Raw genomic sequence first — 17,765 nt, 5'->3', positions numbered from 1 at the left:
TGCCCACCACCCAGTAGGGCTGGCCCAACCCTTGGGGTCCCTGTGCTGGTGTCCTCATAGCAGGCCATACACTGGTGGGCCTCTTCACACTGGGCTTCTTCAGTCTCTCCTCTCAGGTTATGTGACCCCTGGGCTAACTCCGGCCAGTTCCCAGGCTTCAAAGGCCACTCCCAAGCCAGACCCCAACCCCTCGGTTTCCTCTACTCCGGCCACCAGAGATGCCCCAGACGGCAAGCAGGAAGTGGAGCCCCAACAAGCAGCAGGCACCATGTCCCCTAAAACAGGTGAGTCGAGGGCTGCAGGAAGGACACAGCAGGATGTGGAAGGACGAGGCAGGGGCCTCTCTCCCTCCCTCAGGAGCCGTCCCACCAACATGGTCCTGTCTGCCAGCAGGGCCTCCCCAAGTGAGGCCTGGTACCCCTGCATCAGGCCTGGAGGTGCTCATGAAAGGGCAGGGGCCTGCGCCCACGAGGCTGGCTGCTGTGGTCTAGGGCAGCCTGGAGGTTGGGTTATCCAGCCCTGTGGGATGCTGGTGCACCTGGTAGGGTGACCCCTGCCTTAGAGGAGGTGCACCTTGACTTTCAGGGCAGGCCTTGGCGCTCTCTAGCTGTCCGTGTTGACTTTTCTTCCTAACAGGTAGGCTCATGGTGCGGGACGTCGGGACTCAGGGTTGCTCAGACAGAAGGTTGGGCCACGTTTGGAGAAGTCTTCAGCACATGGCGATGGACCCCAGGCTATGGACTGACGTTCTCTAAAGCTTCAGACGAGCCCCTGGCCTCTCTGGACCTCAGCGCCTTAACCAGACAGGGCAGGGGTCGATGCATCCATTGATGTCACGTAGAAAATGGCACATGTGGAAAATGGTCACGCAGTGTTTGGAGGGCAGACTGGAGTGCTCAGGTCACCTGGCCTAGGGCATCAGCCACCGCTGACTGTGCCAGCACTATGGGACATTTAGAGGGTACACCTGGGACAGCTCTAGGGGTTCCCTGGCCTTGGTGTTCTAAGGTGTTTGGTAGACAGGAAGCAGAGAAGTGGGCTGCAGGGAGAGAGGTTGCCGAGGCACCCGTGCCCTCCTCAGCTCCCTTCTCTAGCCGATTCCTGTCCTTGCCAAGAAGCACCAGAGGACTGAATTGGGCCTCCGTTTGTCCTGCAACCCGCTCTGCCCACCACCCCTGGCCCACTAGGGCTCTGGAGCCAGAGCTGCTGCAGGGCCCACTGCCGGGAACAGCCCTCTCCTCCCCACGTGGAGCAGGGCCAAGCCACCAGCACCTCCCCGAGCCCAGGGTGTCGGCGCACTTGTGCTGTGAGGCCCCGAATGGGGCTGAGACCCGCCAAGTCACCTGTGAAGTTGGGGCGGCGTCAGGACATATGCTGAGTCCCACACCCCCCAGTCCCTGGGCTTTTCGCGCAGCTTGCCTGGTGCCGGGTCAGCAGAGGAGTCATTGCTCACTTTCTTCCCCAGCGTTCTTCTCTTTGTGAGAGGCGGGTGTGACAGGGAGACGTTTTAGAGGGGGCTGTGGAAGGTTTTTCACACGTGTAGCCAGCATACAATTATCAAAGGAGAGCAGAGGCGTGGAAAGTTCTAAACAAAGGCTGCAGCAGGAGTCACTCTGGCAGGCAGTAAACCTGCTTAGTCAGCCACCATGTGCATGTTCACTGCACCCAGCACCCCCAGGCCACACCACCTGGACCCCTGACCACGGAGGGCCTGGGCCCACTGTGCACAGGTGGCCGTGAGTTGACTGACCGCGTGGCCTTCGCTTTTATTACGAGTCTGTGATTTAGAATTGGGGTGAGGGGGCTCACAGTTCATCTAACCCCTCATTTTACAAATGGGGAAACTGAGTTTGGTTGTCAGACCCAGAACCCCGGTCTCCTGCCTCCCAGCGCTGGACTCCTGACTGGTAGATACTATCCCTATCCTGACGGTTAGATTCTTTGATTTGTTGGTAGATTTCAAGCCCATTGACGAACATTCTGGAGTTAATTTCCATCCCCATCCTGAGCTTGAGTTTTTAGTGTGGGGAGACAAGAAGAGAGCTCTAAGTTAGAAGCTGGCAGAGAGGTGCGAGCCGGAGACCCAGCGGGGCCCCGCCGTCCCCCTCTGTACTGCACCAGAGGAGGTCAGCTCTGTGCTGGAGCCCCTTGACTTTCATTCCACGAGTGGTCTATTTCCTGATTCTCTCAGATCCGTGACCCCGGGTCCTCTCTCCATAGGCAGAAGAGAGGCTAGCGTCACACCTCAGAAGACCGGGAAGGGGCCCAGGAGCCCCCAGGCCTCCATGCAGGCGCTGCAGAGCGACATCACCCGGCGCCTGCTGAGCGAGCCCTGGCCCCTGAGTGAGGCGCAGGTGCAGGCGTCGGTGGCGAAGGTGTTGGCGGAGCTGCTGGAGCAGGAGAAGAAGAAGGCCATGGGTGCGGCCAAGGAGGGCAGCCGGAAGGGCCGCCTGGGCAACAAGCGGAAGCTCTCCGAAGACCAGACAGCCGCCGGTGCCCCCAGGAGCAAGAAGAAGAAGCAGCTGGCGGCCGGGGATGGCGGGGAGCGTGCGGTCTCCCCAGAAAAGGCCCCCAGGACTTCTAAGGGGAAATCCAAGAGGGACAAAGCGAGTGGTGACATCAAGGAGAAGAAGGAGAAGGAGTCTCCCGGCTCCCAAGGGGCCAAGGAGAAGCCAGAAGGGGAGCCGGGGAAGGTGAAGGGTGAGGGGGGAGACCAAGGCAACCCAAAGAGCAAGAAGGAGAAGAAGAAAGCCGACAAGAGTAAGTGCCCAGTGCAGTCCCGGAGCGCGTTCCCCAGCCCCGCCGAGCGCTGTCGGTCACCTCCCGGGCAGGCAGCCCCCAGCCAGCACAGAGATGGGGCTGAGCATGGTTTGTCCATGGTGGGCAGGATGGGCAAAGGCAGAACCAGGTGCCGGAGCACAGGGGCCACCACTGCTGAGAAGGTGCTCACGGCTCCAGGGCCTGTGCCCACGGAGCCCCTAGCTCCCTCACAGCAGCCACCGCCACGCGCACTTGCAGCTCAGGCCCCTGCGATCCAGGCTCCTGGACAGCAGCCGCCCCTCAGCGCGCTCTGCACTGGTCTCCGCCTGCGGCAGGGCTGCCTTTAACCCTCACTCCGGCCCTGTATGATGGGTGGTAACTCATTCCCATTTACAGGTTGAAAGGGTCTTTTTAAAATAAATGTGTAGACGTTTTACAGAGTGAGTTAAAGGAAAATGGTAATAGTCCAGAGGGTCCACGGGTGGAGCAGAAATCACGAGGCTGGCCCGAGGGCCAGGGCAGTTGGTCGCAAAGGCCTACGGACCTGTGCTTTGACGGCTCCCCATGGTGTGGGGCATTTGGGGGGGGAGAGCTCCAGGGCCCCTGGAGACCCTCCCCCTGTGTCTCTCGACATTGACGCCAACATTTAAGACTAGCACCTGTTGTTTAACAAGTTCACTTTCTTCCCTTAGAAAAAAAAGACAAGGAAAAAAAAGAAAAGAAGAAGAAAGCAAAAAAGGCCTCAACCAAAGACCCTGACTCACCATTGCAGAAGAAAAAGAAGAAAAAGGTAGAGTGAGTTCCTGAGGAGTCTCAGGCGCGAAAAGGGGGCCCAAACCCAGTCCCCAGGGTGAATGTGATCAGCCCCAGCCTCTGCATGTCAGGGTAGGGGTTCGTGTGGGCCAGACCTGGTCACTGTGCCCCTTCCATTCTCAGGGTCCAGAACGGGGGCTTGTGCGTTATGATACACTAGAGAAGAGCTAGGGGTGGGGCGTCACCCTGAGGGGCACGAGGTCTGTGCACATGGGCACCACGGAGTGGCCCTATCTCGCCTGTGAGATAGAAGGATAGTCTTATGACAAGTGAAGAAAGCAGAGCCCCCCAGGTGGGCAGGGAGGCCAGGTAGGCTGTTGCAGGTTTCCAGGTGAGAGGAAACGTTCCCTGGCATGTGTGTGCCCCAGCGGGCAGGGCATCCCCACCACAGAAACACACACAGTCTGCTTCATGCATGTCAAGGGCTGATCGCCTGGCGAGGGGGCCCTCAGCACCTTATACTCAGGCGCAGTTCTCACCGTGGCCAGCAGGGCTTCAGCTGTGGTCAGAAAAGCTGAGCATCTGCTGCTGCAAAGCCCTGAGCTCCTTCCTCCAGAGCACACGGGGGCCGCCATCCCTACCCTCGGGATCTCTGTATGCCCAAAATCTGTTCTGGGGGAGCCACGAATCCTCAGGAGACAACTGTCACATCCCCTCCTGGTGGGGGCAGCGTGGGTGGGGAGATGCTTCAGGTACAGGAGCCTCTCATACGTACTCCTCTCTTCACAGAAGAAGACGGCAGAGCAGACTGTCTGAGGGACGCCAGGCGGCAGGTGCACTTCCTGACCCGGGAACCCCTGCTGACCATCTGCTCCCCGGGAAGAGTGGGAGGGCAGGCCCAGCATTCACCGTGGTTCCGGGGAGCTAGACTGGGCTTCGTGGGTAGGCCCTGAAGGGAAGGGGGTTTGGTGAAAGAGGTTGCATTCCTCAGGGTCAGTGGGTGATGCCGGGAACCAGAGCTGTAGAATCAGAAGTGTCCAGGACAGTCCTGGCAGTGACCGACACTGAGTGTGCAGTGGGAGGTGGGTGCTGGTCTGGTGCCTCTGTACATGAGGATAAGGCTTGAGGTCGGGGACAGCTCAGTCTCTCCCTTGCCACTGCCAGTTCTTTTTCCTTATGATTTTGTAATTCGAGGGCATTTCCTCATGGGAAGGAAGATGATTTGCTCAAAACAAGCCATTCTGATGGCTCTGTGCTTCCCAGGTAGTGGTGAAGTGGTTAAGTGATCCGCCTGGCTGAGCCGGCCCCAGCCTGCTGTAAATGGGGGTAATACAGGCCTGGGCTGGTAGTGAGGATTCAGTGCAGTTAATTAAGCTCTAAAGCGCTCAGCCCAGTTCCTGGGACATGGTCAGCACTGACAAGTATCCACCGTGGTTAGTTAATGCCCCTCCCCTGCATAGGAGATGCCAGATTTTGAGTTTGTTCTCCTTGGTGGAGAAACAGGTCAGGAAGTCTGACGTTTCCTTCTCCCAAGGATTTCTTAGCCAAGTGGTGGCCAGCCCCGTGCCTCTTCCCTCTGCCCACCAAGGGTTGGAATTGAATTTTTAACTTCCCCTCCTTCCCCAGAAGATGATGGCCAGCTGCGGTGTCCGTGCTGGCCAAGCCAGTGAGCCCTGCAGAAAGGCTGGTCCCGGGAGGAGGAACCACGCCCAGCTCCCGTGACCTCCACTCACTGACCCTGGCCTGACTTCTGTGCCGACAAAGGATGCCTCGTATGGACATGTACAATACATATATATATTTTTTAAGTGACCTGCCCCTCCCTTCTCAGACCCAACATGCCCAGAGGTCTCGGGACTTGCCACCTCTGCCCTGCAGACCCCGTAAGGCTCAGCCTGCGACTCCTTCCATGCCCCTGGTCTCCAGCTATGCTGAGGCTTTGTCCTTTTTGTCAGTTTTCTCCCATTTTGTTTGTGTGTTTTTTGTAATAACTCAGAAAATAAAAGACGTGAAGGAAAGGTGCAAGTTCCCATTGCATCTGGGGCAAACGTTTTGCCATTGATTGATTCTTGGAAGGGAGAGTCTGGCTGACACTTGGCAGATGAACAAACCATCGCTCAGGATTTATTCTTGACCGTGTATCAAGGCTCTGTGATACTGTGGTGAGTGACACACTGTTTGCCAGAGAAGGAGACTCAGCAAAAGGCCCTGGTGTTGAATTGGGGTGGGGAAGGCTTCCTGGAGGAGGTGGCATCTAAGCTAAGGGGGAGCTCAGGCATGGTCATGGCTGGTTGCTGTGGTAGGTAGGTCAGGCAGATACCCAGGAGCAAGAAATGGAAGGGGGTCTTCCAAGTCACCTTTTGAAGTTAGGACAAGCTGCGGGCAGGCTCTCTTGAGGTACTTGGTGGAGAGTAGCTGGCAGGGACAGTAGGAGCAGGACGCCCATTTAGGACTGAGTTGTCCATGTGTCTAGGTAACAGAGGTTCTGCGATGATGAAGGCAAGAAGTGGAGGAACGTGAAAGATGTGTCAGGGTGACGTCCGCAGGACTTTGTGATGGCCAGTGATGCAGAGGGCCACTTCCCTGAGCCCAGAGTAGTGTGGAGCACCCAAGGTCATGGAGTCCGCTCCAAGGCTTTTAGCCTTCTGCTAAAGGCAGCAAGAGGCCGTGCAGAAACAGAACACTGGGCTGGGGAGGTCTGGGCGAGCCAGGGTGGCATCCACATTTACCCTAACTTGGGGCTCCTGGGCCAGGCCCTCCCCCAGGGAGCCTCTCCCCCCTTAAGTGTGTTGATCTAGAAAAGAGGCCGCAGAGCAGTGTCCTATTGGGCTCCTTTGACCCACAGCAAGTCTTCAGACTTAGAAATAGAGATTTCAGTGAACTTCTTCATTTGGGGCTCCTCTTGAAAAGTCCAGAAATCTGACCACAGGGGCCTCTGCTCCTCCTGGTAATGAGCAGCTGGGGCACTGCAGCGGCCGCCCCTTAACTAGGACATAGGCCCCCCACTTCCACAGCCGCCACTCCCTGGTGATCCCGACACAAGGGCCCATGTTGTTGCCATCTGTCATCACACTTGTACTGTTCTCAGTATAGAAAAGAAAATGGGGACGTGAGAAGCCGGACCCAGAGGAGCTTGTGCTTAAAGAACTGTGGGCAAGAGCCTGTTTCTTCTTGGAAGTAGGGAATGTATCTTGTGTGTGGAACATGGAGACCAAGCGTGTCCGCATCCAAAGACTGCAGCCCCGCTCCCCACGGCCCGGCCCTGCTCCCCACGGCCCGGCCCCGCCCCACAGGCATCTGTATTTGGGCTCTCCGGGCTGTGTCCTCCCACCAAACCACAGGATGCAAGGTCTGCAGTTCACCCCCTTCGAACCGGACCCAACAGAGCAGCCAGGAACTGGGAGTGTTCTACTCACTACCTTTTATTCTCACAGGCGCCGTGGCCCTGAGGGCCGATGACAAGCTTGGCTGTGCAGACGGAACTGGGGGTTGGTAGAAAGGAGGGGCTGCGGGTGGAGAGGCTGGTTCTTCCTGGGTGGGTGATGCTGGGGAGAGGGAAAGGGTGGCTCCTCCCCCACAGTTAAATGGGCTGGAAGGCCGAGGCCAATGGGGGAGGGGACAGCAGAGGTGTCCGTTCTGGGGCTTGGGTCAGTGCCATCCCTTCTCCCTACACCTGCCCACCTCTTCCATGGGCCTAGATCTTGGAGCACCATGTGGTGTCAGAAGTGGGGGTCAGCCTGGTTCATGGTCCATCTCCCCGGGCCTTATGTCCCTGCTAGTGGATGGGGTTTTGAGCAGCAGGGCCCTTCTGCATTGTTAATCTGTGCTGTTCTGATGATTTGATGTGTCCAAGGATGATGGAGAGCCAGGCGCCAGAGTCTCATAGAATGAGGTGCAGGGTAGGAGACGGCAAGGGGAGGGGTGTGTAAAGGAGGGAGAGGGGCTAGGGTAGGGGGCCAGGGAAGCTGTGGCCATGCAGGGCTGGCTGAGTGCTGGCGTCTGCGTCTGCTGTGCTCACAGGATGACTGCGGAGAGAGACACAGCAGGTTAGGGTTGGAGTCACCTGTTGCTGCCCCTTCCCAGCATCCTGTGGCCTCAGAGCAGTCGAGGACTCTACCCTCCACTGCCTCCCGCTTGGGTACAAGTACTGACCGTCATAGCCCCTGAAACCCCCAACCCTGGTCCTCATCTGTGAAATGGATGTTGGAGAATGGCCCAGGGTCATCTACCCACGAGGGAGTAGGCCCCTCGGGGGCTAAGCTGCTAGGGACCAGATCCCCTGCAGGGGCCCTTACCCTGACCGAGATCCTGCTTGGACATGCCCAGCCCAGACGACAGATCCTCCATTTCCAGTGGGTCTGCAAAGGAGCACAGTGTCCACGTGTTAGCTGCAGCCCAGACTACCGCACCCGCTGACAAGGGGCCTGGGTGGGCTAGTTCTGCCCAACCTCGCCACGAGCCTGGTGCTTGGTAGAACAGACATGAGTGGAAGGATGCTTGTTGGATGGCTGCAAGCGGCAATGAAGTGCGGCCGGGGAGTTAAGTGAGCAAGGCCAAGGAGGGGGTGATGCAATCAGATGGGTGGATCTGGAGACGCCTGGATGCATGCGTGGATGGGTAAAGTGGAAGGACTGAAGGGTAAATGAGTAAGTAGATGAGTGTGGGCAGAGGAGAGAAATAATAAATGCACAAACAGATAAGGAATGCACAGGTGGGTGGATGCATGGCTGAGTGGCTGCCCCCCAGGAGTTGTCACCTCGAGTGTCCTGGCCCCAGGTGCGCCAGGAGAGACCTCCTGCCCCTCAGCCTTCCTGGTCCTTCCTGCTCCTGGCACAGCGGCCACTGCTTACCGCTGCAGTTATGGTGCCCACGGCTCCTGGTGTGGGGGACCTCGGTGCCGTTGGGGAAGACGCACCAGCAGTAGCCGATGCTCCCATAGCACTGGAGCGGCATATAGTTGCCATTCTCGTCGCACTTGGGCCTGAACATGCCCGGGTGGATGTCAGGGATGCGGCTGACCTCTTTCTGGCACTTGGTCAGTACTGAAGCGACAGGCACGGTGAACACAGTGAGTGAGCAAACTCTGGGCCAGGGTCTCAGCAGAACCAGAGATCCACATACCACTGCTGTGGGCCTAATGCCTTCTGTCCAAATGGCTGTACTTGCTCTACCCATTGCACAGATGGAGAAACTGAGGCCTGAACCAACAAGGTCCAGGATCAAAGAGGAAGTGAATGGCTGTGTGGCTAATTCATCCCAGAACATGATTTCTTCAAACACTCAATGCCTATTAAAGTTTAGAATTGCACCTGTGATTCTGACTTCTAGAGAAAAGCAATGGACACCTTGGTAAGTCTGAGCTTGCATTACTGGGGGTATCCAAGTAGAAGTGGGGGTTACTATGTGATGGGGATGTTATAGAGGGGATTCAGACATTAGCTGGGAGTTGGTCGAGATCGCATCCAGTGTGCCCTCTATGACTCTGTGATGGAGAATCTGAGGCCCAGAGAGGGGTGGACCGTTGATCTTCCACTTCTGAAACTGAAGCCCAGAGGGAAGAGACTTGCCCAAAGTCACACAACAAATTAGCACCAGGATGAGAACACAGGACCCATAAAGGCTTTAGGGCTGAAAACCCTGGTATACATTGTCCATGAGATGGAAAAACCCCAAGGCCCTCTTATCTAGTACCTGCTGGCTGTGTGACCTGGGAGAGGTCCCTTTGAAGGGCAAGAATCATGAGCCCAGCCCTCTCATGGGAACCTGCAGGGTGCAGTGCTGGGTGGGGAAGGTCATTGCCATGACTCCTGGGATGTTTTGGGTGGTTGTTGCTCCAGGCCCCCTTGTGCAGTACCATCCGCCACAACGAGGGTCACCTCCTGAAGGGAGGACTCGGTACCCCAGACAGGATGGGGGCTGGGGGCAGCCAAGCCCAGAAGAGCAGGCAGGAGAGACAGGAGTGAGAGCTGAGAGGCTGGGAGAGTCCTGTGCATGGATCAGGGAGTGCCTAAGGCTCTACCCCTGAGGGAGCTCCCAGAAACCCTGCCTCCCCAAGGCTCCCATTCCCTCTACCTTTTGGTGGAACTTCAAAAGGCTTCTCCTCCAGCGAGATCTTGCTCATTTCAAACAAAAGCCACTGATGCATCCAGCTCTCAAAGAGCTAATGGGGATAAAGGCAGAGAGTCAGGCTCAGTAGCCCTCTCCAACCCAGCCTGACTCTGTCCCTGGGGACAGAGACATGGAGGGCCAGCGGGAGCCTGCTTCCTCCTTAGAGACCCCACAGGGCTTGGTCACTCTTCCATGGCTGTGGTTTTCTGGGTGCTGGTAAGCCGCCTCCAGCTTCCTGAGAATGGCTTCCCTGCTCACCCCGCCTCTTCCCAGGGCTGCTCTAGATGTCAGGAGAGGGAGGGTACCAGGGCAGGGGAAGCTGCTGACCTTCCAGTTCATGCCATCCATGGTGTCCTTAAGGTGTTTCAGGTTTTCTGGGAAGCTCCCCTTCAGCTGCGGGTACACCTTCAGGGGGTCAGACTTCTGCAGGGTAGCAAGGCAGGAAGGAAGGTTAAAAAGCTTCCTGGCAGGCAAGGTTTAATGTGCAGCCCATGTTCCCCTGGTCTTCCGTTCTGAGGGCTGGACCCCAGACCTCAGCATGTTGGAGCTAGTGGGGAGGGGAAGTGGTCTGGGTAATACGGCTACACAGCTACAAGACCCCAGGGCTAGGAGTTGGGAGACCCAGTTCCAGGCCCAGTTCTACCAATAACCCTCAGTCTTCTACTCCTTGCAGGCTCCTGTTCATCTTTCAGGTCTCACCTCCTTCAGGAGGACTTCCTTGACTTCATCCCAACCGCCCAGCTAGGTTGGGTTCTCGGCCTCTTTCCTCACAAAGTCCCCTGCACACCCCTCATCACCTGGTCACCTGTCTGTCTCCCATGCTAGCCTGAGGTCTCCGTGGGACTAGGAGCTGGATCTGATTGCTCCCGATTGTGGGTCCAGAGCCTTGCACAGTGCCTGGCACTGAGTAGACATGCAGCAAAAATTGGGGAAGGAAAAAACAGGCATCTTCAGCAAGTCACTTCCAGACTTTGGGCTTTGGTTTCTCCATCCCAAACACAAAACGGGGAGTGGTGGGTCTGGACTTCATATAACGTTTAAGGGCCACACTTGTCTTCCTTCACTAATCTGGTGATCCCATATTGGATGTCTGCTGTGAGCCAGGCATGGCGCAGGTCTTGAAGCATAGCCTCACTGGGGGCTTATGGGGATGGGGCAGGAGCTCAGGGATGCCTGGCCAGGTTCCACTCACCAGGAGCAGCCGCATCACATGGTCCTGCGTCATGTTGCCATACTTGGTGGCGTTCTGCATGGGCTGTGGAAGGAAGGAATAGGGTGTTTCCCAGCACTGGCCCATGGAGGAGGGGCCCTAGAGCAGAGCCAGCAGCTGGGGTCTGGGTGAGAGTGTGGATTCCCAGATGTTCAACAGGCCCACCTCTGCCACCTCCAAATGTGAGGGCTCGGGCAAGTCACTACCTTCCTGCCTCAATATCCTACTCGTCAACTCTGCATAAGCTTTCCTGCCCAAGGCTTTGTGGACGGGAGATCGTTTAGTGAACAGAAACGTTATCCATATATGATATCAAGGGATCTGAGAATAGGAGGGACTGTGAGATGCTTGGGAAATGAGAAGTATTTCGTAAGTTGTGGAGGACTGAGCCCTCTTCCCAGGGAGGGCCCCAAGAGGCTCCTTCCTCCCCCACCTCTGGAGTTCCTCCTCCTCCCGCAGCAGTCAGGACCCCCTCTCCAGCTCTACTTTTCCCGGGCCAGCTGTCCTCCCCTGTCCCTTGGCACCTGCCCTCCATCCAGGCTAGGTAATGCTTCCCTCTTCCGCCGCCCTGGGGCTGGCCTTACCTCCGGGCCTTCCATGGGCAGGTCCTGCAACAGCATCGGGGCGCTGAGCCGCATCTTGGTCAGAGGCTTGGCGGCTGTGGGGCAGAAGGTACAGCATGAGCGTGGCCCCAGGGAAGAGGGCACTCAGCTCCGGGGACCGAGATCTCAGACCCAGATGAGGGGCTGGAATTCCAGACCAGAGAGAAGGGACAGCGGGCGCAGCTGGGTACAGGAATGAGGGGTCTTCTGAGGTGAGAGACGGGGGCGGTGAGGGCTGTGGGGATGGGGGGTGAGGGCTGTGGGGATAGAGGTGGGGCACGCACACTTGGGAAGCTTCATGCGCAGGTTCTCCAGCTGCAGGTTCTGCGAGGTGACTGTCAGCTTGTCCAGGCGGCCCTGCTGCTGGTACAGGAAGTAGGCGGTGGTGGCCTGGCCAGCCAGGAGCAAAGCCACCAGGATGGAAAAGCCTGTGTACAGGGCTCCACGGCTGCACTTGCTGTTGGGGGCAGGGAAGATAGGTCAGAAGAGGGTCCGCGGAGGCGGCTGCCCCGAGGACTAGCAGGGAGTGGGGAGTGTGCCCCCCATTTCCAGCCCTCGGCCCTCAGCTACCCCTAACAAACACACAAACAGGTGCCTATGAACCTACAGCTTGAAGACGTTCCCCTGACCCCCTACCTCCAACCAGTGCTGCCCCTATAGCCCTCCCAGGTGGAAATCCTGGAGCTGCCCCTGGGCCTAGGCTGCGTGGGGAAGAAGCGGTGACAAGTGCTTGTCTTCTCCAGACCTTGGTCCCACCTGTGCAATGATGGGTCGAGGTGGAGGGTCTCCCCAGGTTCCCTCTACCAGAGGATCTCCTGAGGATCAGGGCTGCCCTCCAGGCAGCCCCCACTATGCACCCAACCCCTGTAGTGAAATCAGAGATGAAGGAAGGAAGTAGGGCCTGGACAGCAGAGCATGCAGCCCACCTGAAAAAGAGAAGTGAGGCCTTGCCATTTTTAGGAGTGGGTTGGGTGCATCAGACAATGTCTGGCTGGAGCAGGGCCAGGGACCACCCCCTGTGGGAATACATCCTCTGCCCAAGACACTCCCTGTGCCTCTGAGCACATCTCTGCCATTCTCTGGGCCTGTTTCATGGGTACCTCTCACATCAGCAATTCTAGAATTTGGTGGTCATCATCTGAAGTAAGATCTGTCTGTGACCACAGAAGTATTATGAATGGTAATATCTACCGGGGATGGGGGTTAGGAAGCAGGGTGGGGCGTATCTCAGCAGGATTTTGGTGCCTGAGCCTGTATGACCTGGGAGAACGTCTCACGCTCTCTGGACCGGCTGTCTGCACAGGGAGGGGTGGCCGGACCTCGGCCAGCCCTTGGAGCTATTGGCCTTGGATACACTTTTGAGGGCACATGTAAATATTACGTGCCGGGGAAGTAAGGATCCCACCCCAGGACCCTGAGAGTTCCTGACCGGTTTGTTTTCTCCCACCTACCCCAGGGGTAGAACTACTAGGACCCCACTGGAAATTGAGGACGAGACTGCACCCTGCTTACTCCAGCAATCAGCAAGGATAGTTTAGGAACCTCCAGGAACACCCTGCTGCCTAGTAACTCATGACATCACAGACATGGCTCATTCTCACTGGCTCTCTGCTTGTCAGTCCTCTGATTTCTGGGCCAAGGCCCAGCCCAAGGGATTATTATTCTGAAAGGAGAAAGTAAAAAGCCTGTGTGGAGAAAAGGAGAAAAACCGACAGGAGGGGAAAACAAATCCTACTCATTGGCCTTCCCAAGGAACAGGGGTGGCCTGGCCTCTGAAGTGGTGAAAAGTCCACCCAAGTCTGGGTCTTGCCTGAGTTCAAGCTCTACAGTCTCACCGCTTCAGCAGCCCCACACCCAGTCTAGCCCCAGCTCTGCCTCCCGCCATCCCCTCTCTGAACCTCAGTTTCTCATAAGGCCTGAGACTCTAGAGAGTCATAATGAAGACGAGACCATGTAACCTGGATTGGAATCCTGGTTCTGCCACTCCCTTAGCTCGGGGACCAGGGGCAAGTCACCACCTAACCTCTCTGAGTGAGTAACTTGAGGTAAGAACATCTGCTCTACTCAAAGGTTGTTATATAAAACAAGAGCGGGGGTAAAACTCTCGACTCCATACCCAGCGTGTGGTTAGCACCCCATAGGTAACACTGAGCACGAATCTCAAAGGAGTTAACAGTTAACTTGAGCATCTAGATGCCTTCCTATCTATGCATCTTGATTGCCTGTCTCCTGCTTCTAGACAAAGGCCAATTCTTGTCACCCCTCTTTTTTTTGTTTTTTTTTTTTGCGGTACGCGGGCCTCTCACTGTTGTGGCCTCTCCCGCTGCGGAGCACAGGCTCCGGACGTGCAGGCTCAGCGGCCATGGCTCACAGGCCCAGCCGCTCCGCAGCATGTGGGATCTTCCCGGACCGGGGCACGTCCCCTGCGTCGGCAGGCGGACTCTCAACCACTGCGCCACCAGGGAAGCCCTTGTCACCCCTCTCTTCACTTCCTCCTTTCTACTGCCTCTTTCTTGACTAGTAATAATAATTGGCCAAAGTTGGGAGCCAACCAGAACTAGCCAACCAGAACTGGTTCTAGCCAACCAGAACTACAAATGTTGCCAGGCAGAAGTGTTCACAAAAGGGTCCAAAACAGGCCAGGACAGTTTTTAGAAGCAGTAATTGAACTAAAAGGAAAATTAGACAAGGATTTGACGAGGGGGCACCCTTTCTGCTCACTGAGCCCATGCTGGGTCTGCAACTCACTGGGAGGCCTGAGCTCAGAGGGGGACCCATCTTCCCTCCCTGCAAATCGTGCCTCTAGAAGGAGGTCAGATGGTAGAATAAACTCAAACTTTGATATCAGACTAGTCCTGGGGTTCAAATTCTGGCTCCAGTATTCAGTAGCTGCGATAACTTAAGTAAGTCACTTACTGATATGTCTCAACTTTCTCTTATGTAAAGATGGGAATAATAAAAGTACCCAACTTGGGCTGCCCTGGTGGCACAGTGGTTGAGAGTCCGCCTGCCGATGCAGGGGACACGGGTTCGTGCCCCAGTCCGGGAAGATTCCACATGTGCCGCGGAGCGGCTGGGCCCGTGAGCCATGGCTGCTGAGCCTGCGCGTCCGGAGCCTGTGCTCCGCAACGGGAGAGGCCACAACACTGAGAGGCCCGTGTACCGCAAAAAAAAAAAAAAAAAAAAGGTACCCAACTGAGAGGGTTTCTAAGAGAATTACGATTGAGTTTAGCATTTAGTTATATGTCTGGCACAAAATTAATCATAGTAATGACTAACAGTGACTGAAGATTGGTGACAGGTATACAGTGAATAGGAACTATTATCATAACTCTTGTCGTAGTTATTATTACTACTACTGAGACCCAGAGAGAGACACTGATTTATCCAAGTCACACATGACAGTAGCAGAACCTGGACCAGAATCCAGCCCTCCTAAGAGTCGGCCCTCCTAGCCATGGGATTCCCCAGGATTTTCACAGGCTGTGAAAATGGTCTCTAAAGGTCTCTAGTTGCCTGTCCCACAGTATGCAGTTCCTCATGACACCTCTGAGAGTCTCTCCCAAACCCATTTCTGCCTGGCAACAGCTGATATCACAACTGTAGGTCCCTGTCATTTGCGAATTATTTGGGGGAGCAGGGGCATTAGGGTAGCTGCATTCTAACCACGCCTTTTCTTTTCAGGGGAACAGATGGATGAGGCCATCTTGGAGTTGGGAAGGGGTCCTCTGGATGGCTGTGCTGGCCCCTTGCTGCAAGGGAGAGGGGAACAGGCAGGGTACCACCCACATCAACCCACAGTCCCTTCTAGAAATTTAGCCAGAGACCCCCTCACCCTTTTTTGATCCCCCTCCAACATCTCTCATTCCCTCCTGTGATGGCAAAGGAGGTCTCCATCTACTCTACAGACACCTGCAACGATAATTCCCTTGATATAAACACATATAGCAATTTGTGGTAACTAGGAGGAAACTCCTCTGTGATGAGCTGCTTCTACCAATCTCTTTTAGAAAATCTGCTCCATCTAGGATCCATACTATTTTCAAAATCTGGTCCAAAATTTCTAACCTAGGCCTCATGGCCCAGCTTCAGGGGACTCTGTGAAGCTGCTGATATTGTGTGAAGCTCTAGGGAAGGAGTCCAGAGCTCTCTTGATTTTCAGAAGAGAAGTGCATGATGCATAGAAAGTTAAAACCCCTGTCCTAGAGGAGCTCCCTCACTTTACAGGAGGGAGAACTGAAGCCCAGAGCGGGCTAGAGACTTGCTCAAAATCACCCAGTTAGCACTGGGGTCAGAGCCCAAGTCCATGCCTCCTCTGACTCCCGGTCTACTGCTCCTCCTGTAGCACCTGCGCACTCTGTGCGGTGCGCTCTCCTGCCGTTCACACATACCTCTCCTGGGCTCCGGGGCGCTGGCCCAGCATGGGCACCTGCTCATGGTTGGAGATGAGGTCGCGTTGGTCTTCCATGGTTCCGGCCTCTGGTCTTCCCCACTCCTGCTGCTGCTGCTGCCTCCTGCCTGTCTAGGACGCTGAGCCCCTGGCTCACCTCTTGAAGTTGGGGCTGAGAAGGAATCTGATTCGTCCACAGGAGGGCACTCCGCCCACCTAGTAGAAGTGGAAGTGAAAGCCACAAAGCTGGAAATACCCCCCACTTGAGCAAAGCTTCCTTTAAGGGGGCAGGATGAGTCGGGGGAGGTCCCCCAGGCAGGTGGAAAGGCCAGCATGCTTCCACTGGCTGCCCAGGGCCCTCATCACTTGTTTCTGGGCAGACCTGTGGATTCATAAGGCTCTTTGGATGTTTTGAGAAACAGGCAAATGTTCACTCCCTAGACAGGAAATCACTTTGAAGCAAAAAATACCCAAAATGCTTTGTTTGTCTCCCCTCTCACCTATAGATGAGTGGGTGCAGAAAGGGGCTGTGCCCCCTTTGTGAACTTAGACAAGTTCCTCTCCTTCTCTCAGTCCTCAGTTATGTCATCTCAAAATGGAGGAGGAAAGTTGGATTCACTGTTCCCTCTGCTTTCTTCTAACTCAAGCATTTTATGAACCTGAGTCCATGGTTCTAAGGCTCTGGTACTAATATTTGCCACGACTTACCAAGCCCTCCTTTGTGCCAGGCACTGTGCTAATCGTTTTGCTTGCTTTGTTTCATTTAATCTTTACAGTAACCCTTTGAGGGCTGTTTTATTTTATTATCTCCATTTACAGATAGGCACACTGAGGCTTTTGAGAGGCTACATGTTTGCCCAGGATCGTGCATCCAGGAATTGCAGCCCATGATTTTAACCATTCTACCCTTCTCCCTCCTGATGCTCAAATTGTGTCGTTCAAATTCATGAAAGCAGGTACCTCTACAGGGAGGGAATGAGGAGGGACTGGGAAAGGGTACCCAGGGGAGGTTTAACTGTGTTGGCATGGTTTTATTTCTGACTATCTGTGGCTTGTAGACCTTATTTTTTTTTATTAATCTTTATGTCTTTTGTGTGTGTGTTTAAATTTTCATTAATAAATGAACAAATTTATGGTATAAGTACATGAAAAGATGTTCCACATCATTAGTCGTTAGGAGGCAAATCAAGGCCACAGTGAAGTACCACTTCACATCCACCACAATGGCTATAATCAAAAAGACAGATAACAAGTGTTGACAAGGATGTGAAGGAATTGGAACTCATATATTGCTGGCAAGAATGTAAACTGGTGCAGCTACTGTGGAAAACAATTGGGCGATTTCCCAAAAAGTTAAATAGAGTTACATATGACCCAGTAATTCCATTCCTAGATATCTACTCAAGAGAAATGAAAACACGTATCCACACAAAAACTTCATAGTGGATACACAAATGTTCATAGCACCATTATTCATAATAGCCTCAAAGTGAAAACGACCCAAATATACACCAACTGATGAATGAGTAAACAAAATGTGATTTATCCGTACAGTGGGATATTATTTAGCCATAAAGAAGAATTAATATCACAATAAAACTGTTATTTTTTAAAAAAGAAATGAAGTACTAATTCATGGCACAAAATGAACTTTGAAAACATCATGCTGGGCTTCCCTGGTGGTGCAGTGGTTAAGAATCCGCCTGCCAATGCAGAGGACACGGGTTTGAGCCCTGGTCCAGGAAGATCCCATATGCCATGGTGAAACTAAGCCCATGCACCGCAACTACCGAGCCTGCGCTCTAGAGCCCGTGAGCCACAACTACTGAAGCCTGCGTGGCACAACTACTGAAGCCCGCGTGCCTAGAGCCCATGCTCTGCAACAGGAGAAGCCACTGCAGTGAGAAGCCCATGCGCCGCAACTAGAGAAGGCCTGCATGCA

At 55.0% G+C, this 17,765-nt stretch overlaps 2 protein-coding genes across 8 annotated transcripts in view; one reads left to right on the top strand and one right to left on the bottom strand.

Annotated features, from left to right (window-relative positions):
* The window catches only part of TCOF1 (treacle ribosome biogenesis factor 1), a 39,317-nt gene extending 33,765 nt beyond the window's left edge, over positions 1 to 5,552 (top strand). For 5 of the 6 annotated variants that reach the window (XM_060008532.1, XM_060008530.1, XM_060008531.1 and 2 more), the window contains 5 exons: positions 104 to 284; positions 2,221 to 2,760; positions 3,453 to 3,550; positions 4,303 to 4,346; positions 5,140 to 5,552. In XM_060008532.1, the coding sequence (XP_059864515.1) occupies positions 104 to 284; positions 2,221 to 2,760; positions 3,453 to 3,550; positions 4,303 to 4,329 (846 nt within the window). In that variant the 3' untranslated portion in view covers positions 4,330 to 4,346; positions 5,140 to 5,552. The remainder of the gene's footprint in view (positions 1 to 103; positions 285 to 2,220; positions 2,761 to 3,452; positions 3,551 to 4,302; positions 4,347 to 5,139) is intronic. The other variant, XM_060008527.1, reaches the window with a different exon arrangement.
* Positions 5,553 to 6,917: 1,365 nt separating this feature from the next.
* On the bottom strand, positions 6,918 to 16,041 carry CD74 (CD74 molecule). Of its 2 annotated transcripts, XM_060008524.1 has the most exons (9): positions 15,825 to 16,041; positions 11,718 to 11,890; positions 11,416 to 11,489; positions 10,814 to 10,876; positions 9,949 to 10,044; positions 9,586 to 9,673; positions 8,364 to 8,555; positions 7,809 to 7,871; positions 6,918 to 7,538 (listed from the first exon to the last, which is right to left on the bottom strand). In XM_060008524.1, exons 1-9 carry the CDS (start codon positions 15,899 to 15,901, stop codon positions 7,528 to 7,530), a joined length of 837 nt encoding a protein of 278 aa, XP_059864507.1. In that variant the 5' UTR covers positions 15,902 to 16,041; the 3' UTR covers positions 6,918 to 7,527. The 2 variants fall into 2 exon arrangements, with proteins under 2 accessions (XP_059864507.1, XP_059864508.1); XM_060008525.1 differs by lacking the exon at positions 8,364 to 8,555 and having other exon boundaries at positions 15,825 to 16,026.
* Positions 16,042 to 17,765: the final 1,724 nt, after the last annotated feature.

The sequence above is a fragment of the Delphinus delphis genome, chromosome 3 (assembly GCF_949987515.2).
Source record: "Delphinus delphis chromosome 3, mDelDel1.2, whole genome shotgun sequence".
In the NCBI taxonomy this organism is placed as follows: Eukaryota; Metazoa; Chordata; class Mammalia; order Artiodactyla; family Delphinidae; genus Delphinus; species Delphinus delphis.
The sequence above is the reverse complement of the archived record's forward strand: the minus strand, read 5'-3'. Positions and strand labels throughout refer to the sequence as shown.